The sequence below is a fragment of the Epargyreus clarus genome, unplaced genomic scaffold (genome assembly GCF_041222505.1).
Source record: "Epargyreus clarus isolate Ecla_fem2 unplaced genomic scaffold, WU_Ecla_fem_2.2 ptg000015l, whole genome shotgun sequence".
Taxonomy (NCBI): Eukaryota; Metazoa; Arthropoda; class Insecta; order Lepidoptera; family Hesperiidae; genus Epargyreus; species Epargyreus clarus.
The window spans coordinates 1,127,348-1,152,005 of NW_027332223.1; the positions used below are offsets into that span (position 1 = coordinate 1,127,348).

The window sequence follows — 24,658 nt, forward strand, 5'->3', positions numbered from 1 at the left end:
CGGATAGCGTTGTTCATTATTTTTCCCGCGGCGTTTCTTAGGCATACAGACATCAAACATGTGATATAAGATGTTATAGAAACTTTGAACTGCGTTATATGGATGGTCATTTTGAAGGACTTTCTCCCACGAAACACTGGAGAACAAACAATACAGTTTCTCATAATCACATTTATTAAAATTCCAGTCTTTGGCTGAATTTATATTACTAGGTGGGATAACTTCCGCATTACGAGCCACCTCGACTGTGACACTAACATCCAAGGCAGGATGATATGTATCGATAGGAACAATACCATCGATGCCAGTAACCACCACTTCTCGTATATTTGTACTGTCGCGGACTAAAACTATATCAAGCTTACCTCCATAAAGGTTAGTAACAAAATTCTTCTCAGATAAATTACAAAGAGATAATAAATAACAATAATAATTATTTATACTTAGAGATGCACTATTTAAATTAATGTCTCCTAAAACAATTACTTCACCATTCAATTTTGATTCTATATTTTCCACTGAACTAAACCACTGCATATAATCATCATCTGTCGCGCTGGGCTTGATATAAACCACGCAAACGTGATAAGCACGACCGTGTAGTGTGAAACTTGCCCATAAATCTTCACCAATCTCTGTTTCAAGGTCTCGGCGTCTGCGCATAACAATGTTCTCACGTGCTGCGAGTAGAACGCCGCCACAAGGAGTACGTCGGTCACGTCGTAGTACCGACCACTTTCCAACTGTCAATTCTGGATCACCAACTGAGTCATCTAGAAACGTTTCTGTGGCAGCAACCAAGTCATGTTCTGTTGTCGCTAGGTGATTACGCCACAACTGTAGTTTTGTTTTAAGTCCCCGAACATTTTGATAGAGTACGTTAAACCCAGAAGTATATATTCTATTGAGTCTGTGGGAGCACACGAAAGGGCTGCTTATTCTCTTGCAATGTCCGCAGATTTTCGGTCTTCTTGAATGTAACCCATGCTTTTATTCTAGCATTCACTGGCCAAACATTGACTGAAAAACAGGTCTCGTAGTGGGCTACCGGTACACCAATCTTATAAGACTTATAATTGCCCTTAGGCTTTAGTTCTTCAACAGTGCACGTTCCGCTAGGACAGAGTTGACGTAGATATGCTCTGATCTCCTCAATGTCAGACTCCATGTTCCACAAATGAAGGTGTTTGCGAAGCTCTACTGCCTTTAGGGATGTTACTGCTGGACCAGCAGTGCCGCATATAGATTTTGGCCTTCGGTTCTTTCTCTTAACTTCGGTCCATTGTACCTCCTTTTGCAATGGCGCCTCTTCCTCAGCACTGATAATGGTGTTTATTGTCACACATTCAGGTTCCGGGAGTGCTTTGGTAGAAGTTGGAGAAGGTTTGTTACGAAGGAGACTCTTAGCGGGGGCAGGTGCTTTAATTATTTTGAGCTTATCTTTTTGATTAGGTTTAGATAATTGCTGGGTAGGAGAATAAGCAATTTCTTTCGGTGGGATTTCAACTGTCGTGTCGGTATTTTCGGTCCTTTCTATTTTTCCACTAAGTGACTCCACCTTGGAAACACAGTGCTTAAGCTCAGCCGTAATTGCTGCATTAGCCTCTTCGTATTGAGAAAGTTTGTTGTGCAGCAAATCAATTTGAGCTACGTAATTATTCATTTTTACCTCATTAGACTGAATCATTTTGACTGAGTGTTCAAGCAGTTGTTTCAAAGATAGGATTTCTCGGATTAAATTTTGCATCTCGACTTGTATATCTTTCTCGTCGTAATTCTTCTGTTGCCCTCCATCGATGTGCGACGGCAGTTTTTTTCGAAATGTGACATTGGCATGGCGGGATTTCTTAGAAGAGCTCACAGGAGTTAGATCTATATCCCCTCCCTTTTTTGCCACGCGGCGGCATTCGGGGCATATCCAAGACTCACAGCAAGAATTGACTCCCCCTCCAATACAAAGTAGATGATACATTTTGTTACATCTTTTAGTGGCACACTGCAGATACTCCTCATCGTCAATATCAGTACAGCAAGCGGCACAACTCATTTTATAAAAGGATGGTCAAAATAGCTAGCTAAGCGGAAGCAAATATTCTTAGTTTAAATCATTGTAATATCTGCCTTACTATACACACAATTCCACAACAAGGTAGGTTTAAAACTATGAAGTTGTGTCTTTAAAACATACCTATTACATACATAGAATTATGTAATCAGTTTCCGTAATACAATATGACGTCATTTTTCTCATTAAAAATGTTAATATCGTTGTCACGAGATAATTACAGTATTATGGTACTTTACTTAGTCATCAATTAACGGAAACGTGGAAAACATAAAGCGGTTAATTTTACACTGGAATTATTTTTACACAACCACAAATTAATACCAGATAATTATTTATATGTAATAATTTGCAAAAATAAAAGTAATCTAAGTTACTCCTTATACCTCCTGTCTGCCTATCTGTAGCCTTTGACTACTGACCACATGTCTCTCAGAACGAGAAAGATTTAGGCCCACCGCGCTGGCCAAGTGCGGATTAGTAGACAACTCATCTTTGAAATCTTTCTTCACACAACTTCTAGGCATCAAGGATCACATGAGAAGCTGTTAAAGCATGTGGTAAATAATTTCTCAGATTGAAAACTTATAGATCATTGCACATAACATTTTATTATCAAAACAGCAAACAATTGTGCTGTCCATCTAATGTTGAGTAACCATTGCCACTCAATAGGATCATCTCAGATAGGATTAGAGGTCTTTCGTAAGGTCGTTCACAGATGCACTGTATGTGTAAATTTATAAAAAGATTAATTGTTATGGTAACATCCAATGCAGGGTAACATCCAATTGTACTCATAGTTACACAAAATTATCTCTCAATTTATTGTTGTCGGTTGATGAAAATAAAAAGCGTGTTACACAATCTACTCGTTTATTAAAAATAAGTATTCGAGGCACACTTTAACTTAAATATCTATACATTAATATTTATGACATGTTTCCTGGACGGATAGATTCGCATTTCTTCGGAATGTAATTAATAAAATAATTAGAAAAAAATAAAAGATACAATATAAAATAGATAAAAAATAATAAAAACTATACATCAATATTATTTTATGACAATGTTTACTGGACGGATACATTATATTACGAGCACGCAATTCGGAATGTACGTGACAAAATAATTAAAAAAACATAAAATATAAAATGGATTAAAATAATAGAAATATTGTCTTAAAGTCTTATTGTACAATACGCAAACTATAAGTCAGTCTTAATATTTAATCTAATGGACTGGGGCGAATGTTGTCTTCCACCAAAAAAATATCTCGACAACACCTTCACCTATCGGATGCAAAAGTATCCTGTCTTTCAAACTGAATCAACCATACACATTCATAAAATTTAGCTGAAAATGATTGAATTTCGAATTCACATTCTTGAATATTATTCATTTATTATTTTGTGATTTATTTTTGTTACGATTATAAACTGTCATAGACGTCACATGTTTCGACCTAATTAAAAATGTGTATTGTGCAAACTATCAGTCATGTTACATCTTTATAGTTTCAGTTTCTGTTTTATCTAAACAAGTACATAAAAAACCATAAACTTTATAATCATCATAAAACACCTAGAGGACAAAAATATCATTGCTAGTAAAAAATATAATTATAAAAAATTCACAGATATCCATTTACTTCATTGTCTTGTCATTAATGTTATAATTATTATGTAGCTATCATAAAATGTTATATTTACAGAAACAAAATATAAAACTTGTATCAACGAATATTATAATCAAAAATGCGGCACTCCTATTGATCTCTCGTTCGTTCTCCATAATGTGTGAGCGAAAAACAAAGAAAAGCCGTCATTTTCAATTTTAATGTGTATCATAAATCGATTATTGAATCGAATTATAAATACGTAGCTACCATATTGGCTTGCAATGACACCAGAGCCACTTCTGATCATGAGATTCAATTTGTAATAAGGAGATTCTTACTGTATGATTAATATTAATGTTTAACTCTCTTTTAGATTTGCTTAAAAAGGATCAGTGTTGCCATTAAAAAGGACATATATCGTACGTTAAGACATTTGGTAAAAAATAATATGCGATAGGAATGTACATAAAAAATAGTCTTACATACTACGGTGGGCACTAAAACTACTAAAAATAAAATGTATATATATAAAATGGACATACAAAATTGTTTTGGACGGACGTCATAGCAACTTAAGTATCAGTGCTTAGAAGATTCCTGATTTGTTTAAATATTTTTAAGGATTATTTCAAAAATGAATATAATTCACATAAAATTCATATAAATACATACCATGCGAATATTTGTGTGATTAACTTGAATGAAAATTGAAAAATATTCGAAGACAATCGCAATGTCATAAACATATATCAAAAAAGTTAACCTATTTTCTACAAGATATTCCTACTCAAATGCATGTTTACTTGATCCTAAAACTACTGTTTACATTATAAAAATATTATTAGTACCACTATTTCTTATTGCTTTCTACTCATTTGTATAAAAAATTGTATATGAGATTCCGTCAGATTCTTTGTCACACTCGTAAACGGTCATTTAATGTTAAGGTCTTTCCAGTAGACCGTCAAATACAAAAATACAAAAAACAAGCAACCACAATCATCCAAACTAAATCATAAGCAGATCATAAATGTACTAAAGAGCATCTGATCTTTTCAGTAGACTGCTGGAAACATATCCACATCACACAACAGTGGTAAGTGGCTACTGCCGCCCATGGACATCTGTAATCAACCCCAGATAGTATTATATTCCTATCTGAGGTCGGCCACAGCTGCACCACTATCCCTATAGATTAACCTGGAATGCTCTGCAGTTATTGGGTACAAATCTGCTTCTTGCGCCGCTTCTTCTCCATAGCGAAATACCTTCCGAAGCGGTGGTAGTTTGTTGACTTTCAAAAAGTATTCTATATGAATCAATTTTGAATAAATGAGATTTGAATTTGAATTTGAATTTGAAATATTAATGGTCTACTGAAAAGACCATTTACTTAACTGGAAAGACTATCAGTATAGTCGGTTTACTCTATCATAAGCTCGAAATGTACGACTCCCAGGCGCTCGCGTCTGTCGTATTTTATGTTCTTGGCCCACGCGCGACACTCTATGTTTATCACTATACCAGCTGGAAAGAATAAGTTTGTATTTAGTTACACAGATTTTTTTAAATAATCTTAATGGAAGTAACCGACAAGTATAATACTCGGCACGAGTCGTGAGCACAGGTGGGCAGTAGTGGGGGTAAGCTCGCGCATGTACACTTTTGGCCAAATTTATTCAGTACCGTTTTTTACCAAAATGATTGATAGGTATATTTATACAAACTAATTAAAATATTAGTGGTACTTGAAATTTTACTTTGATAGAGTAGTGTTGTAGGCCTTCGTGAATAAAATATAATAATCTCAACTCAATAAAACAATATAATCTGAGTATAACTGTTTTTCTTTATTTTTCAAATTTAAATCGCCTCAATCTGAGGGAATAGGTAATATGCCTTCCATAAAACTAGACGCTGCGTTGGTGCTGGTAGAGGCCACTGGCTCATTAATCTCCTCAACATCGTCACTGTCCTCATCCTCCGAATTGGTCTCGGAGTCATCGTCACCAACGTGAATTATAAATTCTTCTGTCATTGCATCCACTATGTGATCGCTTTTTATATATTCCTTCTCATTTTCCTTTACTTTTTGACATAATTTTGTCCATTCATTAGCTCCCATTAAATTTACTTTTTCCTTAACAAGACCCGTTACGTGGCTAACGTTCCAGGTCACATTCTTACTGCCGACATAGCCTTTTATTGCAGCCCATGCCATCTCAATGGGATTGAGGTCTGGGTGGTATGGAGGTAATCGTATCACATCGTGGCCGTGTTCAGCCATAATCTTATCAATATTAAATTTCTTGTATTGATCTTTATTAATTTTTATTAAATGATGTAGTTGGGGCTTCAGCATTCTTTCTTCGTGTTGAATCCCTTTTTCCCTTAACCATCCCAGCATCTCAGACTTCCTGGCATTTGAACTTGGTGCAGGGTCATACTGTTTGTTGTGGTAGGATGCATTATCTACTACCAAAACAGATTTAGGAGGAATGTTTGGGATTAACTGCGTGCGAAGCCATTTTTCATAATTGTCATAGTTCATGTTGTCGTGGTAGTCCCCCGACTTAGTACCTGCTTTAAATGTGAGCAGGGCATTTGGCACAAAACCTGTCTCAGTTCCTGCGTGGACAATCACGATTCGTTGCCCTTTTGATATAGGCTTTTTTAGGCCTTTTGTTGTGCCATCTGACCATGCCTGAGACGATGAATGGGACGAATCTACGTATGATTCATCCGTATAAATAATTGTTCTTCCCTCTTCTCGGAATTTTTGCATTTTTTGCAAATATGTTATTCGCTGGAACAAGATAAGTTTCTAGATAAGTATTTTATTAATCCAAATGAAGTGAATAATATTTACTTTTACGATTTAGTTTATCTTAGCAAGATCTAAGATTTACGATTATTAAAGCTTTAAAAGCAACACCACGTGACTTAAAAAATTAAGATGAATATTATCTAAAAATATGAAATATGAACATTATATATACCTGGAAGCGAATATGGGATTGTTCGATCAAAATTTTCCGGTTATTCTCGGTTTTTCTCCACTTGAAACCCAACATTTTTATTATACGGCGAAGACTGCGCTCAGACCCTTGAAAATTTATATCTGCCCGCAACTTTTGTCGTAGTTTTTCAATGGTGGGCATTTCTTTATTGGTGAGGTGGTAGTTTTGAATACACCTTTTAATAACCCCCTGGTCAAAACTATCCACATCTGTGACAGGGTGTTCTCTTGGTCTTTTCTTTCCTGGTGTTCTGAATACGACCAGAAATTCTGAACTATTGGCTTCTTTAACGATCCGCCGTACAGTTGCTACTGAGGTGTTGGTCGCCTCCGCTGTTTGTTTATAAATTTCCAGCATACTTTTGTCAATCCCTAACTCGGCGTTGTTCTTTATGAAGCAATAAACAGAATAGACCATTTGCCTTGCCTGTCTATTTAAAACGGTATTTTTTACCCTCGGCATTTTTTAAAACCAAAAATTTTTATAAAACCAAAAATTTAAAAACAATAATTTTATAAAACGAGAATTTTATAAACTTAAAACAAATACTCTAAAACCAAAAATTTAAAAAACACAACACTTTTATACACCGAGATAATAAAAATAAACTACATTAAAACAAAAACACTTAACAAATACGAAATAACAAAAATAAACTACTATTTTAAAATCCAAAACGTAAGTCGCTAAATTTGCACGAAAGTGTACAGTAGCCGAATGACACGCGAGCCTCCAATAGACGATGTGCATTGACTGAGGAACCAATCGCGTGCAGCTCGGCACCCCGCCCCGCCCGCATGGCTTCTTCATTCCGCCAAAGAGACCGAAACATTAACTACTGCGCAGCTGTCAGTTGTGCTCACGACTCATGCCGGTCACTATATATTCCATCTTAAACAATCCATATTAGGATAAAATCTTGCTAGGGAAGCATTGCTTGCCTTACAAAGGATTAATCTTTATTGTATGGTAAATATTATGGCCAAACAAAATTTCAAAAAAATCTACCTTGGCCAGAGTTCTCTCTGCAATAAAATTGCAGATTTCTTCCATACTTAGATCAATGTACGTACGTTTTAAATAGGATCTTTTGTGTGAAATAGGCGAATAAATGATTTCTCCACAAAAATAATTATGGCACTAAGTTATGGCACTTAATTATAATCAATAATTCTTATTATAACAAAATAAATTTAAAAATACTCACTCCTAGGTCTCTGCAAATGCACTGCCACTAAGGGACTGAGATAGCCTTCAGCATTATTATATGGGTAGAAGTAGCCGGGGAAACCTGGGTATGGTAAGTACTTGATGGGACCAATGTTCTCTTTATCAGCCGGAGTCTCGCCATGACATGACACCCACACCATATTCGCCTGGAAAAAAGTATATATTTTTATAAGCACTGTCTAGAAACCCACAATCATTGATCAGGGTATACCAATACATCAAATAATACTTTCTACACTATTGGCTACACTTCAGCTATTGCTAGGCCTCATTAAATAGTCAGTTTTACAGAGGGTATGCCTTACTTGGCTATGCATATATATTTTTATAATATAGGAGTAGCAGACAAGCATACATTCCATCTGATGGTAAGTGGATACTGCCGCCCATGGACATCTGTAATCAACCCCAGATAGGATTAGATATTCCTACCTGAGGTCGGCCACAATGTGCCGCTACCCCTGAGAACTAAAGTGGAACGCATTGGAAAAGTCTGTCTCCCTTACCACACCCTTCAAACCGAAGCACAGCAGCACCTAACACTGCTGATATTAGGTAGAAATAGGTGTGGTGGTGGTGCCGTCGGAGTCGAACCACAAAGGGTTCTACCACCTTCATAATTTATTAATATCACAATAATCTGCTAGTGATCTGCATGTCAGGTTCCTAGTATGACTATTATGAAATCCACAGAAAGATGTAGTGTTAGAGATTGTAATTAAATGGCTCCAACTGATGAAATGCCATGCAAAACTCTAAATACTAAGTTTAATATATTCCATGTTTATATATTACAGTACATGACTTGGTGTGGTTGCGCTTATAACTATCCATGAGAATAAAAATAGTCTTTTTTTTTTAATTCTGATAGTAAATCTGTGCTTAATGAGATAGTACTAGATAAATGTTCTGTTTAACATTCTCACTCACATAGTCTCTGTTGTATCCTGTAATATTCCTAATATGTGTTTGAAGATCTACAGGCATTTCTTGGGGTAAATTATTCGTTTCGTTATAGTACTCTGGGCGCCAGCCATAAATTCTGCAAAAAAAAAACATTCAAACACATTTTTATTAATAAGGGAATTCTAATACTGTCAGCATTAAAATTTTATTTTTTGAATCACATAAACATTCATTTTTTTATTAAAAAGGGATTCAATTCTAATACTGTCAGTATTTCGAAATTTGATTTTTTGAATCACACAGACATACCTGTTTAGCTTTAGGAAAATGCATGGTGATGACTTATGAAAGGAGAAATGGTTCTCTTCGATGCATGGCTCCCATCCTCGAATGTCTACATCACACACCTTGCCTGGAGGCGGCAGGTTCTTGAAATCGCAGTTGAAGATATTCTGACCAGCACCAGCAGTCTGACCCTTCTTTTTATACACTGGAATAAAAATTAAAACAAAAAGGGTTATCTTACTAATCTAATAGTTGCCAATAACATGTTATCCATTAATAAACTTCTTCTAAAGGGTCCCCTTATCCATTACAGGACATAGGCCTCAAATATGAAGATTAATTGTAGTCAGCGCAACATATTCAATAATATGAATCATCAAATACATTTTGCAGTTATACAGCAATACAATGAGGACTATAAACAGATGATTAAATCTTGTCATGTTAAAAGCATAATTGGGTATAGTGAGAAATGTTATTTCTTTATTATTAAATATAATTTCAAGTAGTAATTTAAGTCTGATACAAATTGTTTATTAGTTTCCAACTTATACATTTGTTATACTGTTGTACCAGCATTGATATAGCAACTAGAAAAACAAAGATTAAAAACCTGATAAAAGAACTTACCAGAAAGAAAATCAATTAACTGATCCTCCCAGTACTTGTAGCTGTCGTATCCAGTTCCCTTGTACCATATGAGGGTGCTACGTACATCTGGTGGCAGGGGACGGAAGCCCAAGCCTGGACTGGTACCAATGAGGCTGTATTCCTGTTGCAACCTCGGCACTCGGGGGTTTATGAAGTGTTGGAGGAATGTGGTAAGGCAAATGAAGAAGAATGCTACAACAACGCTCCAGAATATCACGAGATAGATTAGGAGCTTCCCTGTAAATAAGTTTAATATATTTAAATAAAGGTGTATACTATGACAACAGACTAGTTGAGAAAAAAATCTATAGTGTTAAATCTTACTTACATAAAATAAACACAAAAACAACAAAGAAAATAAACATTTGTATGAGTCAATATTTTGTTATTAAATTCTTTTGATTTGTGTGAACATCAAACTTAAACTAATATGCATATTCCCATATGAGTTTCATTAATCAGTAACCCATTGAAGTTTAGGCTTTACACGGACCCTAAATAATAATGGGTCAAGCAACCAAAGATCCTGTTTTTATATATAAAATTGAATGTATTAAAAAATAACAAAGCCACGCCCTATCTTGTATAGCAATGCAAATACATAAAACTTAATTGTGTCTAGATAAAGTAAAGTTCCTTGAATTCTTTGTATATTAAACTATAAAAGACAAGTTACTGACCCCAACGTTCAGGCGTTCGCCCCAATACCTCTCCAGTTTCATCGTCATACAAGAAATCTGAAAATTTTTGCGGGGCAATTCGCCTCGAGGCCTTAGTGCCTTTTGAAAATTCCTCCAATTTAGAATTCACCATTGCTTCCTTTTATTACAATCGATAAAGATGACTCTAAATACAGAAGAAGTTCATAAACTAAAAAATAAACCGACTGAAACTACCCCGCCTACCCAAGGCGTTTTTTGAGTGTTGACAATTTGACAGCTTATTTTCACAGCCACCGTTATTGTCTATGTTTTTTCTGACCACAGAATGTCAATTTACATGATTACTGTGTTTTTTATTTTCCATTATCTTATATAACTTACGTTTTGCAAAGATTTTGTTGAATAAATTATTTATTTTAACGTAATTTTGCTACCATTATTTTCAAATGGCATATAATATCTGGATCACCTGGTAACATTTTAAAATAATATTAACACGATAGACGACAACTGTCAAAAAAGCGTGTGGTGAGGAGAGGTTATGTTGTACAACTGTTGTATACCGTATTTATTTTGATTTATCTATAAAATGTCGTTCCGCGGAAGAGGAGGCGGCGGTGGCGGTCGTGGTTTTGGCGGTGGACGAGGACGTGGTGGGTTCGGTGGCGGAAGAGGCGGGCGTGGCGGCGGCGGCGGCGGAGGGTACCGATATCAGGAAGCTGGGCCTCCTGAATCGGTCATCCCTCTAGGACACTACGGCTGGACCGTCCAAGACGATCTCGTCTGTAAGGTGGACATTAAGGACGTGCCTTACTTCAACGCGCCGATTTATCTCGAAAATAAGGAACAGATCGGCAAAATCGACGAAATTTTCGGTAACCTCCGCGACTACTTCGTATCAGTGAAGTTGGGAGAGAATATAAAGGCGAAGAGTTTCAAGGAGGGTCAACAGTTCTTCATCGACCCAGCGAAATTGTTGCCTTTGGAAAGGTTCATATCGCAGCCAGGGGCTAAGCGCGGCCGCGGTCGGGGAGGCGGCAGGGGTGGTCGCGGCGGCGGCGGCGGCGGCGGAGGCCGCGGCGGGCGAGGCGGTGGATTTAACAGAGGCGGAGGCGGAGGTTTTGGCCGTGGTGGCGGAAGAGGCGGCGGCGGCTTTGGTAGGGGTGGTGGTGGCTTTGGCAGAGGTGGCGGCGGCGGCGGCTTCGGACGTGGAGGTGGTGGCTTCAGAGGTGGTCGTGGCGGAAGATAATATAGACCTCCTAGTGTAAACTGACTTTCGAAGACATTTTAACATTGAGTGATTAAGGTGATTAGAATAATTAAGCTCTTCATATTCCAGAAGTGAATGTTATTTCCACATAATTATATGTGAAATATTGGGCATATATTTTCATAAATATAAACAACATAAACAAGTTCAGAAACAGTTCTTAATATTCTGTAAACATTTTTGTTAAATAAAAATAAGACACAGCAGCTGTGTGGTAAATTTAAAATAATATATGTATAAATAATGTCATATAAAGTCTCAATTTTCATGGAATCTTTACTGTTAAATGTATGAAGGAACGAGACCTATATTAATATTACTTTTATTAGCTTAAGTGAAACAAAATGTATAATTTACAAACGTAAATTGACTTGGAAATAAGATTTTAATACATAAGTTTCAATAAATGTATTGTTTTATTTCAATACTCCTACATACCTGTAGTGTCAGTCACTCAATTCACCACAATAATTAAATAAAAGGTTGAGTTGAGGGACTTTGTTTAAAGTTGGTATAACCAGAAATGTTTGACTGTGAAGGCCACCGACACCTATTTCTTTTGTCCAATTCTTGCATTTGGATGGAAGGATACAGTTGCCACTACAAGTTACCAATAAGGCTACAATTCATTGAAGAGAGAAAACACTTTAGCAATAAGCTTCCAAGTTGAGCCCTTTTTTTATACATAATTTGTTAATTACTACTACCACTAGGACAGCACGCTCCTATGGAACTTTAATCTTAGAAAAAAAACCATTTATAATAAAAATAAAATAAATTTGCTCTAAATGATTAAGATAAAGCATCTGTGACTTGTAGTGTATCATTCCATAATAATCTGATATCACATTTTTCAATCAACTAACTAAGAATGCTAATGGGGGGAATTTGAAACACTTATCAATCCTTATACCTGTTTATTATAATAAATTACTTCACATTTATTATCTATGTAACTTTGTAAATATATAGTTTCACTGAAAAACTATACAGATAATAAATTTAATCCTAAAATTATTCCTTATAATTATTCTAAATTTTCTAGATCTCCTTTGCCCGCAGAAGGTACATAGGTGTCAGAGAAAGCCTTTCCTCTATGGTTGAAGATGTAGAACGACTGGATGTTCTTCTGGGTCTCCCAGTTTATTGTATTAAGTTCTGCTGCTGCGGGAATCTCCCTCAGTTTACCGGCAACATTGAGGACTCCCCACATTACTGTGAATAAGCTTACAACAGCCTGGATGACTATCTGAAAATGAGAATTGCTTTTTCAGTACAATTTTGCAAAACCATTATAATAATATATTTTTTTATAATAACAATAAACATGTAATTTATAATTGTTATGAGTAATTAAACAGTTAACATTTTACAATTATTTCATTAATTTATATTTTAATATATTATAATTTTATTCAATTCTTTCCATTTTAATTTGTATACTATTTTATGTTGTTCTATTATTTGCATTGCAGTTTGCACCTATAATTGAGGTAGCACTTGTACCTGTGTTTTATTTCCTTTTGTGTATCTTACCAATTGTTGGTGTATACTTTGTTAGTGTAACATAATAATAAGTAAATAAAAACTACATAGGTTTGAAATAGTCTGTGTGGTTTTTTAATGGTAATCTAAAGAGTGCATATTCACAATTTACATATGAGATAATGGCACATAGATTACATTTATTTTCAATAACCGTCTCTGCAGTTATGAGAAGTATTGGTCCTTTCTTACATACACACATATTATTCAATATTAAAGCTGCCTATGGACATCTATAACCAACTCAGATCAAATACGATACCTTCCCAAGGACTTAATTGGAACCATTACCATTCATCCTGTCAATAAAATAATGTAATAACCCAATTTATATATGAACACAAAAGTTTGGGTAAAGTTAAAAAGAATGAGTGACGACAACTTATACTGTAGTATAGCACACAAACACAACACCAATTAATCCCAGGATTCCAGGTTTGATGCACACATCTGTTCAGCCACATAGGTCATAGATGAATCTAGATATTATGTTACACATTTAAATATTTGTATCTAAAGCACCCACGAAAAAGGTATGAAAGAAGGTAGGTACTTACATCTAATGGTAATGTAGTAAATTCCTCCGAAGTTATTCTAAGATACGATCGATCTGAAAACACCATATAATTCCTCATAATATTGAAGGATAATAGTAAATCATTGAACAGAAAATATAGAAACAAATTAGTACATACGTTGTGCGGCAGAAAAAGCAGAATGGAATAGGGATAAGAAACCCACAGTGAGTATAAATTTATTGAATGAAGATGCCATTTTTTGTATCTTGTTCTGTTATAGCAAATATGTATTACTTTAAATTATTGTATTATAATTATTAATGGAAATAATGAACTGAATTACTTGCACATCAATTTACAATTCTACATTTCATGACATACGTCAAATTGTCATTTGTCAATGTCATCAAGAGTATCGGTGCTACTGACCAAAGAGTATTGAACCTATGTATAGTCCGATTCATAATTAGGTGTCCAAAACGTAAACAAAGGTGTTGACCTACCAAGAAAATATGTTTCAAATGGTAGTTTCTTATTTTTGACAATATTAAATTAATACAACGATATTAAAATAATAATCTAAATAAATTAAAAACAATTCACATTTTCCAATATTTATATTAACTCAATTTCGTTCCAAAGTTTTAAAGTTTCGTAGCTGATATTATTCATTTTCGTGATTGTGATCAAACTCAATGTTTTCTAGTTTTTATAGCACGTTTGTTAAATTGTGTATAGTTGTTAAAGTTTTCATTTTTCGTTAAATTTGTTAAATGTTTTTGTGTCTTGTTCATTTTGACAGTGACATTTCTTTGTTTACATTTTGGACACCTAATTATGAATCAGACTATAGGCTACCGACTCTTCCGAAAAAATATAAAATCGTATTAAAAACAGCATAATACAGTTTAATTTAATTTTCATGAAATTTTTATTTAGGCGAAGAAATAGTCACCGAAAAAAGCAAAGTATATGAACAACAGTAGAGTAAACAACACACTAGCAAATATAACAAACTCAATTGGTAAAATAGACATTAAAAAAAAGCTTTTTTTATAAATAAGCATTTATTTGAATTGCAACATCGCTATTTTGGATTCTATTATTTATTGCGACAAGTTATACCTTTACTTTTGTCTATTCAACGATTCATTTCCGCTCTCTCGATACTTGGCGAAAAGCATAGATAAAAATAATAGCATCAAGGAACTGTCACAGATGGCAGATAACTGGCAATGAATTGTCAAATTGTTTGAAAAGGGAATAGTTTATGTTTATTTCGCTACATAGGTTTAAATTGTAATTCGATAGTTGTATAACGATGTCCACCTTAGAAAATGAGCTGCAGGATCTCAGGGAGAAGAACAATGAGTTGGTTAAAAAGGTCCAGTACTGGAAGATGACGGCGGCGCAAAAGGAAAATGAGAAATTGGAACTAATGAAGGAAACCAATGAACTCAGACTGAAATTAAGTGTACGCCTTTTTATATTTTCTACATCATTGTACGTTAATATCCTACGTAATTCTAGTTTTTAAATCAACGAATGAACGATTTGGTTAATTAAATATTGCTAATAAAATGCTATCCTTTTACTTAACGCCAAAAATAAGACTATTTCAACCGTATTTATGTTTACGTTTATTTTAAAATCGCATAAACTGTTTTTATAATTTTTTTATTGATATTAACTATATAAATCAAGGAAGATGTTGATATATTACATATAAGGTGAAAGCTTTATACATGGATACATTATGTAACTTTATAAACTGGGTTATAAATGCAAATATAAACATTCGAAATTTTAGATAAATAAGGTTAAATTTAGTGATTCATAAGTGATTTATATTTTTTTATTTGGAAGGCATGCTTTCTTGTCATTTAAATTCTATATTATTTGGCCAAGTGTTTAGTTGTTACTATTATTTTTAAGAAGTTGTTGTAGTTGTCAAGCTATTTTATTATAGGTATAAGACTTGACTGGTAGGTAATACCAATAGATCCTTTAGCTTTAAAGCAATATTTAATTGCAAATTGAAGAATATATAAATAATTATCACTTGCCATTTTAATGGTACTTAACTTTTATAAGTATCTAAAGTATTTTCTACATTTTTTTCATTTTATTTATCAACATGTTAACTCTCAAATATGGGTTTTTATTAATGAAATTCAATTTCCAGAGACTAAGGAGTGGTGGAGACGAGCTTGCCCGTAAATTAGATGCAGCCATACAATCAGCTAGTGAGCAGGCCATATCCCAACTCGTGCAGGCATCCAGCGCAGTCACCAGGACTGTGCAGCTAGCCAAGACCTACATGCAAGAGAGACAGGAGCTGGAGACCGCTAACCAGAGGTGGAGCTCCATCAGCAACACTCCCAGCAGTGACAGGGTGCACCGAGTACCACCATTGTTGATCGGTGGCCAGTCTATCCAACCAGTGGTTTCTCTCAGTAGAACCATGGGCAATGTAAATAATTTACGTAAGTTACCCAAAAAGATAAGTTACCAAAATGCAGTTTTTAACCAACATTCCAAAGAAGAGAGATTATCTATTTGTCACATATATGTGTATATGATTATATTTCTTAACATAAACATGTGGTAGTTAAGCAACTTCCTTGAAAACATAGGGCTCACCAATGTGAGCTGTGTGTTATAATGTCAGTCACTTGTCCTAAGTCAATATCTTAAGATTTTTGACAGAAATTACTTTACAGAGAAAATATTCTTGCAGGTTCAAATAGAAGTCCAAACAATAGTCAAAGTCGCAGTTTAACCCAGAGAGCAGTGCCAATGCATGTGTTACAAGGTAAGCATATTTTTGCTATTGATTTGTTCATACAATGCATAATTTTTTGGTTATGAATTTAAAACTGAGACCAATATACTTCAATACCTTGAAAGTTCAAAGGTTCAATACCTTGAAAGTTCTTATGTAACAAAAATATTTCTTAAGGGACATCATAAAATAAAACAGATGCTATAAAATTGGTTACTAAGTTTTTAAATATGATGTGATAGAATACTATATGTCACATTATAATATGATATTAATATGGCTTCCTTACCGCATCCTTCAAAACAGAACAAAGCAGTTCTTAAGCACTTCTTTTATTACGTTAATTGGTTAAAAAAAAATGTATTTATTCTATAATCCAAGCTAAACTAACCTATAAATATATTTAATTATATTCTGTTTTAGATTTTTCTATCCTCTTGACAAGAATAGATGCAAATAACCTCCCAGGAAACAATTTAGATATGGAAACCGATGCTGATGATACAGAAATTAATAATAGCACCGAAGACCTAGGATTGGATGGTGAGTATTAATTAACGTAGTAATTAACATTAACATCGAAAGCAGTGATAGCCTAGTGGTTTAGAAACTCGGCCTCTCGATCGAGGGGTCCGAGGTTCAAATCCCAGGCACGCACCTCTGATTTTTCAAAGTTATGTGCGTATTAGAAATTAATTATCACTTGCTAAACGATGAAGGAAAACATTGTGAGGAAACCTACATACCTGAGAGATTTATAAAAAAAAAATCTCAAAGGTATGTGAAGTCTACCAATATGCACTTGGCCACCGCGGTGGACTATGGCCTAATCCTTCTCATTATGAGAGGAGACCCGCGCCCAGCAGTGGGACAGTAATGGGTTGTTGATGATGATGATGATGATTATTAACATAGCTGGACGGTACTTCTTCTCTGAGTGGAGCAATTTAGGACATAGTTCACCTTGACAAGTGCAGATTAGTAGAATCTGATGATGCACTTTTAATTTTTACCAAAATTGGCCTCGTAACAACTTTTAGCATTTTTCGCTAAACCTTATAGATTCTGATTTAAGCCTGAAGGCCTGTTTGATAAATTCACCCTGTATATTCCTCGGGAAAACGACAATGTGTGCGTAATTGTGGCACTTTTTCCCCTTTGTAGTATATTAAGTTGGGATCTTATTAAAGCACCCTAAGTCAATTAATTGTCAAATCCCTGATCAAATTGTCAAATCCAATTACTTGATTCAGTCAGTATTAGTACACAGTATGCCTTTCCACAGATAGCACGGAACAAGCTCAACAAGAATCTCCAAATATATCTGATACAGATGACTTTGATGACACGTAAGTTGTTCTTTTACAATAATGTTGTCTTCATATTAGGACGGCCATGAAAGAAAACAAAAGTTAATAAATACAGTTTCTTTCGATAAACTAATGTAATAAATTATTGACAACTAAATAATTACTTAAGAGTTTAGCTTTCTTGATAATTTGTTTGCTAATAGATAGCTAGAGTTTTGTTGTCCAAAGGGGAATATAATCTGGTGTTAACTTGATTATTACATTTTCCATCAGACCAAGATTGGATCCTGTCACAGAAGATGTAGAACCTGAGAGTGAGGAGCAGCCTACACCCAGGTAATATCTATTTAAATTTAGGCATAGTGAATAAGCAGATTTAATTGATATATTCTCTTGCTCTCTGAATCAATTTACAAATATGACACTATATGTACTGTGCTATTTTGTTTAAAAATTAAGGAAGCACACTACTGCTTTGGGAATGACCAGAAATGAGAGCTGTGTTTGTGTTAAATAAATAAATTTAAAAAATAAGTAAACAAATAGAGCATGACACAAATCATTGTTTTAGGCATTACATCAGTGCAATAGATCATAATTAAGATGAGACTTGCGGATGCTATTTATCTGTTTATGTCTGTCTGTCTGTCTTAGATGATATTTTAATCCAGCAAAAAACTGAAATAAAACTTATACTTTTACTTTATATATATAATTTAAGTTTTAACCTGGATGTGGATGTTTTTGGTATAACATAATAAGCATCTATACTCTTCTTTATCCGATTTTGTGTTATAAGTAATTTAATGTTTAATTTTGAATTATATGTCATTTACAGACCACAAGCTGAAAATCCATTAGAAGGTCCGAGTTGGATGTTAAATGGACAAAATGAGGTACCCATTTATATTTAAATGCATCTATAAATGTATATATAAAATTATTAACACATATTATTGTAATAAAATTGTTGTAAACCAACAAACATTTTATTTAATAGATTTTATTGTTATTCCCACAGACGCGGAAATCTAAATTTCGTATGAATCTAGAGCCGGACTCTACCACTGAATGCGACGATACGCAAAACAACTCAACGAGACCCAGCCAGAGCACTAATAAAAATATGGAAGTTAGTATACATATATAAATGAGGTAGAGTCTTGTGGTTGGATTGTAGAGACACTATCGACACACCATGTTTGATTTGCGAGTTTTGTCAATGTTTTAGTTTGAGGAGAAACGAAGAGACTTAACTGACAGAGAAGCATTTGTAGGGAATGTCAAATATTTATATTTATATTTTTAAAATTAAATAGACAAAAATCATTAATGTACCATGTTTTTATAGAGATACTCGTACGTAAGTCTTAAGTATCCGGTCATCTCATATAGATTAGGTTATCGAAAAAGTAGTGTAAAATTGACTATAGAACTTTAGTCAAACAAACAAGACTTACAGAGAGTTAATCGCGATATGTTAAAGTAACGATAGTAATGATATTTTTTTAAATATAGGAGTAGTAGACGTGCATGTACTCCACCTGATAAGTGGACACTTACCCACGAACATCTGTAATCCATCCCAGATAAGATTAGTTTCCTACCTGAGATTGGCAACAGATGCGCCGCTACCCGTGACATTTAAGCTGGAATGTCTCGGAAAAGTATGTCTCCCTTACCAAACAGTAATTATTATAGTCGTACGTTTGTGATCAGTCGGAGCGCGGGCGGGTGGTGCCGCTGGTGTCGCTGGCGTGCGAGTTCTCGCCCACCGTGCGCCGCCGCAAGCGCGCCGCCGAGCGCAGCGCCGAGCCGCGCCGGAACAGGTACAGTCAAATCAAATCAAATCATTTTTTTTTATTCAAAATAGGTTCTTTACAGAGCACTTTTTGAATGTCAAACTACCACCACTTCACAAGGTGTTTCGTTATGGAGAAGAAGCGGCGAAAGAAACTCCATAACACACATCTTTTAAAAAAAATGGATTTTACAATGTTAAACTTAACCTATTGGTACATGTGGAGCTGGAACTACTTCAGACCACACCGTTTTGTCACTCAAATAATCACTTAGTTTATAGTACGCTTTTTTACATAGCGTTTGTTTAACAACATGTTTGAACTTTTTTCTGTGAGATTCAAAATGTGGTCAGGTATTTTATTGTAGTAGCGAATGAAACCCATGAAAGATTTAGCCACCTTGCATAATCTATGTTTAGGAATTGCTAATTTATTTCTATTTCTAGTATTAAAGTTATGGTGGTTACTATTTTTTTCAATTTTTATTTAGTCCGCGACAGACTTCTGGTCCGCTCTGAATATAGAGACGTCGCGTCGCAACAGCAAATTGTAGATATTAGCGGGACGAAGACAGCGCGGGCTCCCCGGCACCCTCCGCCCGCTCTCGCCCTCAGGGAACATAGCGGCGTTAATGTGCCTCTAAATTTACTACGGAGTATGTGTTCGACCGCATTGGCTCTCTGACTACACATACAGTACATTTAAGGACTCTATTCTGTGTACAAAAGCAGTGATAACCTGGTGTTTAAGAAAATCCGCATCTTGATCGAGGGTCCCAGGTTTAAATCCTAGGCACGCACCTCTGACCTGTCAGACCCGTGCCCAGTAATAGGACAGTAATGAATTGATGATAATTCTGTATAAATAAAGTCGGCGGACTTTTCATTTCACTCGGATAATCGACTTGAGGCTATTGTGCGGATTTCCCGCTACTCGTCAAAAGATGGCGCTACACGTTTCTGAATCGCGCTATCGAAGTTCTCTCAACATCTTGTATGATCACAGCTGGAAGATCTCCCGTTACCAAACTACTATCGCTTTAGCAATTGGTAGCTTTACGCACGTTATTAATATTCAATCTTTACGCACGTCATTAATTATCAAACGAACGATAAACAAAAATTATCAATATCTTATTTATACTACTTATTCTACATGTATTGTATCTCAAGACATTTGTACGCGATATAAATGTATCATGTCACATCACTAGAAAGGATAAAAGTTTACCACCTAAAGCAGCCCCTTTGCGTATTAGACTTAGCATTTCCAGTTCTTATTCATTTTTATATTGACTAAACATATTTATACCTTATGACTTCACAGCAACAACGGTCGTATCCTCAAAGTGTTAGTATCAAAGCTCCGACTGGACGAGGACGACGTGACCCCACCGAAGCGGCAATCCATCGACCACACGCCGCGGAGACTCTCGAGAGACGACTCTCCTAGAGACGGAAGGAGACAGAGGGAGAGCTCGCCAAGAGACGTGAGGAGACAAAGGGAGAGCTCACCGAAGAGACTGTCGAGAGATGCGCTGAGCCAGTGCAGGGACAATTCCCCGTCCGTCAGATTGTCCCGCGACGTACATTTACTGTCGTTTGACGCCCCCAGCCCTAATGGTGCTACGACGTCACATGTCATCGTATCGTGAGTGTATTGTCTGTTTATATTGTACATTAAAAATAATTTATTTTGATTTATTAATATAATTTGAGAAAATAAGTGGCTCAAAGAACAAAATGTCATGACAGAAAGTATTAATAAAAAATATGCTTAACTTAAATTAACTTTTTTTTTAATTAATTTAGTTTCTTAAATTGCTTAGAGTGAGTGTCATTTAATTTTCTAAGACAAATAATATTAGTTAAAACTACCTAAATGACATTTACAGAGAATCTACAATCCCGACGGAAGCGGGCGGTTCGGGTGAGCCGGCGGTTGTTGCGCGCAAAATCAAACAGGACCATAAAATAAGTCGTGACAGTAAACATGACAGGACAAACCGTGACAATAGGCACGACAACCGTGACAATAGACATGACAACCGTGACAGTAGACGGGACAATAGCGGTAGTAGGCAAAACAATCTTGACAATAGACGCGACGATAGTGAAAGTAGAAATAAAATAATAAAAGACAGTGATAATACCCACGACGACCGAGACAGTCGATCTAACAACCGTGACAGTAAGCACGAGAGCCGTGACACTAGGCACGACAACCGTGACACTAGGCACGACAACCGTGACAGTAGACCTAACAATTGTGACAGTAAGCACGACAGTCGTGACAACCGTGACATTAAACAAGAGCGTGGCAGCCAGGAGAGACACGACAGCGATAGTAGTGGAAGTGAACTGGCCGAGGGTCGTACGAGGCGGGCGCGTAAAGCGGTAACATATAAGGAGAAACCACTTAATAGGTAAGTTATCATTATAAGTCCGCGCCAAACTTCAAGTCCGCTCTTAAGTTGGTGTGTGCAGGTGTAATCAGAGAGCCAATGCCGTCGAACACAACTACAAGCATATACTGAGTAGCAACGTCAGGGCACATTAACACAGCTATGTATGCACAGCGAGAGCGGAGGGTGAGGGGGGTCCCGCGCTGTCTTCGTCCCGCTAATATCTACAATTTGCTCTTGCGACGCGGCATTTCTATATTCGGAGCGGACTAGCAGTTTGGTGCGGACTATCACTGCTAAGCAAGGGTAACGCTCTCAAAATAAATAGGGTTTAATAATAAATGAGGCTATAGTGAGTGTCCGATTAACCTACCGTACATAATCAGCATGGAGGACTTAACTTTTGATCTTCTAATTTAAACAATATGTTACAACGTAAATGGCATCATAATAAAACTTTATTAAGGCAGTGCCATTTCTATGAAGCGCCCAACTTACTTATCAGGAGTAATAACGGATCTGTGACCAACCTCAATTAATCTTATTTAAAGCTAATCTTATTTGAAGTTAATTACAGATTTCCATAGGTCCGCCACACTAACCACTCCCCATTGGATGTACTGCATTCGTGCTACTAAAAAGTATACTTGGTATTTTTTTTATAATATAGGAGTAGCAGACGAGCATGCAGTCCACCTGATGGTTAGTGGCTACTGGACATCTGTAATCAACCCCAGATAGGATTAGATATTCCTACCTGAGGTCGGCCACAGATGCGCCGCTACCCCTGAGGACTAAGCTGGAATGCCTCGGAAAAGTCTGTCACCCTTACCACACCCGATTTTTACATTTTATTTTTCACAGGAAAATGCGCAGATGAATAACGCAGTTTCTACACGTCGGCAAAGTAAAATAATTTACACGTCCATTGCTAAATGGCGTATATAGCATTGGTTGATACCTTGAGTTCGAAGTTTTTTGCGTTTAAATAACCGTACCTGTTGAAGAAAGGCTGATCTTACACATAGTGATACATTTCACCTCCCTAGTATATAAATACTTTATTGTTGATTAACGCACGTTATTAATAACCAATCTATCGAACGTTTTACCTATCAAAGATAAACATTTGGCAATTTCTACATACTAGACATTGTTAAGTTTTGATTTTTGGTAGGTACAAATTGGATAGATAGATAGATTATAAAAACGGGTGTAAACTGCATTGCTAATTGGATTAACCTAATCATTATCTATTTTTCCTGTTTATTTGCATTCTTTGTCACTCGAAGCGAGCGGTTGCGGTTTTTATCCGCTAGAGGCGCTTACGAATTTACAAATATTGTCATGTTTTTATCTATTTTCTCATTATTTATTCAGTTTCACTTTTACTGATTAGTTCTAATTTTTACTGTTTAGTTCTCATATTTATTTTTAAACCTAGATATAAACCTAGATAAATAATGTGGTAATTTTTGCAAAAATGATTTAAAAAATGGAAGCGTTTGTATATTTTTTTTTTGCTCGCACATTATGGAGATGAAGCGAGAGCTAAGTAGAAATGCCACTTGTCTAAAGTAAACTTTATTGCTAAAAGTTATAAACTGTTTTATTAATTAAGTAACTGTTAAAATTCGTTTTACTAGTAAGTCTGATGGACTTAACTTAAAAATAATTTTATAATTATGCCACTATACAAAAAGGCACTTTTGTGCTAATCACGCAATATCAAGGAAAATGAAAAAATTCAATGAATAATACTCACTTTTAAATCAAGTAAGATATTTCTTGTCTCAACCCATTTTATCATGTTATATAATATTGTAAAGTAAATTATGCTAATGCTAATTATTATTGTTAAAAGTAAGTTTCTTAACGTTACAAATATTTGTAAATTGTTGAGGTTTTTAATCAATGTTATTCCGATTTTAAATTTGTATGTTAAAAATTATATGTACAGTTTGAAATATAGAAAAATATGTAATGTCTAGTTACGTATAAAATTTTGGTACATTTGTTACTAGAGTTCGTACCTTCGGCCTTGTTATTAACGCCCGTTATTGATAATCGATCTGTCCATTTTTACCTACGAGAAGTCGAAATCGGACAACGTTGTCGTTTTTGGTAGGCAATATATTGCCAGATTGTTATTTATATCACTTCATTACATTTGTTACATCCGAAAGTATAAATCAATAGAATAATCTAATTGTTCCTTTTAGCCATCAGTTTTAATTAATATTTATTTTATTGATTTTAATGTGTATCATGGTTATGTAAAACCATGAATGTATTTATTCGTGGCTTTTTGACAACTATTAACAGATTCAGAATCAGACAGAAAATTGATTATTTCCAAGAAATATTTTCAATATCATCAAAGATTATTATTTCATTGGTTCACAGGGTTCAGTTCGTCAGTAATCACTTGCATTTATTATTCTTTATTATATACTGTGTATATTAGTTTTGAGATGTTCAACTGGGCGTCGTATGTAACCTGTTTAAAACGATATTATTCTATGGTTAAAGTTTCAGATTTTTTTTTAAAGTTAAAGTCGTGATGATACATTTATTAAGCTAT

The 24,658-nt window shown here is 35.2% G+C and overlaps 5 protein-coding genes and 1 long non-coding RNA gene across 7 annotated transcripts; 3 read left to right on the top strand and 3 right to left on the bottom strand.

Annotated features, from left to right (window-relative positions):
• Nucleotides 1-2,924: 2,924 nt before the first annotated feature.
• Nucleotides 2,925-10,704, bottom strand: LOC140747655 (sodium/potassium-transporting ATPase subunit beta-2). The gene is made up of 7 exons (XM_073080183.1): nucleotides 10,459-10,704; nucleotides 9,758-10,015; nucleotides 9,152-9,332; nucleotides 8,867-8,978; nucleotides 7,914-8,082; nucleotides 5,047-5,213; nucleotides 2,925-4,913 (listed from the first exon to the last, which is right to left on the bottom strand). Exons 1-6 carry the CDS (start codon nucleotides 10,589-10,591, stop codon nucleotides 5,110-5,112), a joined length of 957 nt encoding a protein of 318 aa, XP_072936284.1. The 5' UTR covers nucleotides 10,592-10,704; the 3' UTR covers nucleotides 2,925-4,913; nucleotides 5,047-5,109.
• Nucleotides 5,308-7,187, top strand: LOC140747657 (uncharacterized). The gene is made up of 2 exons (XR_012102891.1): nucleotides 5,308-5,427; nucleotides 6,863-7,187. It is a non-coding gene; the product is annotated as an uncharacterized LOC140747657 (long non-coding RNA).
• On the bottom strand, nucleotides 5,545-7,168 carry LOC140747654 (uncharacterized). Its single transcript, XM_073080182.1, has 2 exons — nucleotides 6,686-7,168; nucleotides 5,545-6,492 (listed from the first exon to the last, which is right to left on the bottom strand). Exons 1-2 carry the CDS (start codon nucleotides 7,166-7,168, stop codon nucleotides 5,560-5,562), a joined length of 1,416 nt encoding a protein of 471 aa, XP_072936283.1. The 3' UTR covers nucleotides 5,545-5,559.
• A 219-nt stretch (nucleotides 10,705-10,923) lies between the features above and the next one.
• Nucleotides 10,924-12,117, top strand: Gar1 (Gar1 ribonucleoprotein). Its single transcript, XM_073080184.1, has one exon. The coding sequence runs from the start codon at nucleotides 11,030-11,032 to the stop codon at nucleotides 11,687-11,689; it is 660 nt and encodes a 219-aa protein (XP_072936285.1). The 5' UTR covers nucleotides 10,924-11,029; the 3' UTR covers nucleotides 11,690-12,117.
• A 497-nt stretch (nucleotides 12,118-12,614) lies between these two features.
• Nucleotides 12,615-14,167, bottom strand: EMC5 (ER membrane protein complex subunit 5). The gene is made up of 3 exons (XM_073080485.1): nucleotides 13,951-14,167; nucleotides 13,813-13,865; nucleotides 12,615-12,959 (listed from the first exon to the last, which is right to left on the bottom strand). Exons 1-3 carry the CDS (start codon nucleotides 14,027-14,029, stop codon nucleotides 12,738-12,740), a joined length of 354 nt encoding a protein of 117 aa, XP_072936586.1. The 5' UTR covers nucleotides 14,030-14,167; the 3' UTR covers nucleotides 12,615-12,737.
• Nucleotides 14,168-14,968: 801 nt separating this feature from the next.
• LOC140748362 (uncharacterized) lies at nucleotides 14,969-24,479 on the top strand. 2 transcript variants are annotated; one of them, XM_073081211.1, is made up of 13 exons: nucleotides 14,969-15,247; nucleotides 15,959-16,259; nucleotides 16,514-16,588; nucleotides 16,982-17,101; nucleotides 17,844-17,907; nucleotides 18,142-18,204; nucleotides 18,707-18,764; nucleotides 18,890-19,000; nucleotides 19,588-19,697; nucleotides 20,997-21,138; nucleotides 21,172-21,320; nucleotides 21,565-22,095; nucleotides 22,939-24,479. In XM_073081211.1, exons 1-13 carry the CDS (start codon nucleotides 15,095-15,097, stop codon nucleotides 22,952-22,954), a joined length of 1,893 nt encoding a protein of 630 aa, XP_072937312.1. In that variant the 5' UTR covers nucleotides 14,969-15,094; the 3' UTR covers nucleotides 22,955-24,479. The 2 variants fall into 2 exon arrangements, with proteins under 2 accessions (XP_072937312.1, XP_072937311.1); XM_073081210.1 differs by having other exon boundaries at nucleotides 14,970-15,247; nucleotides 20,997-21,320.
• Nucleotides 24,480-24,658: the final 179 nt, after the last annotated feature.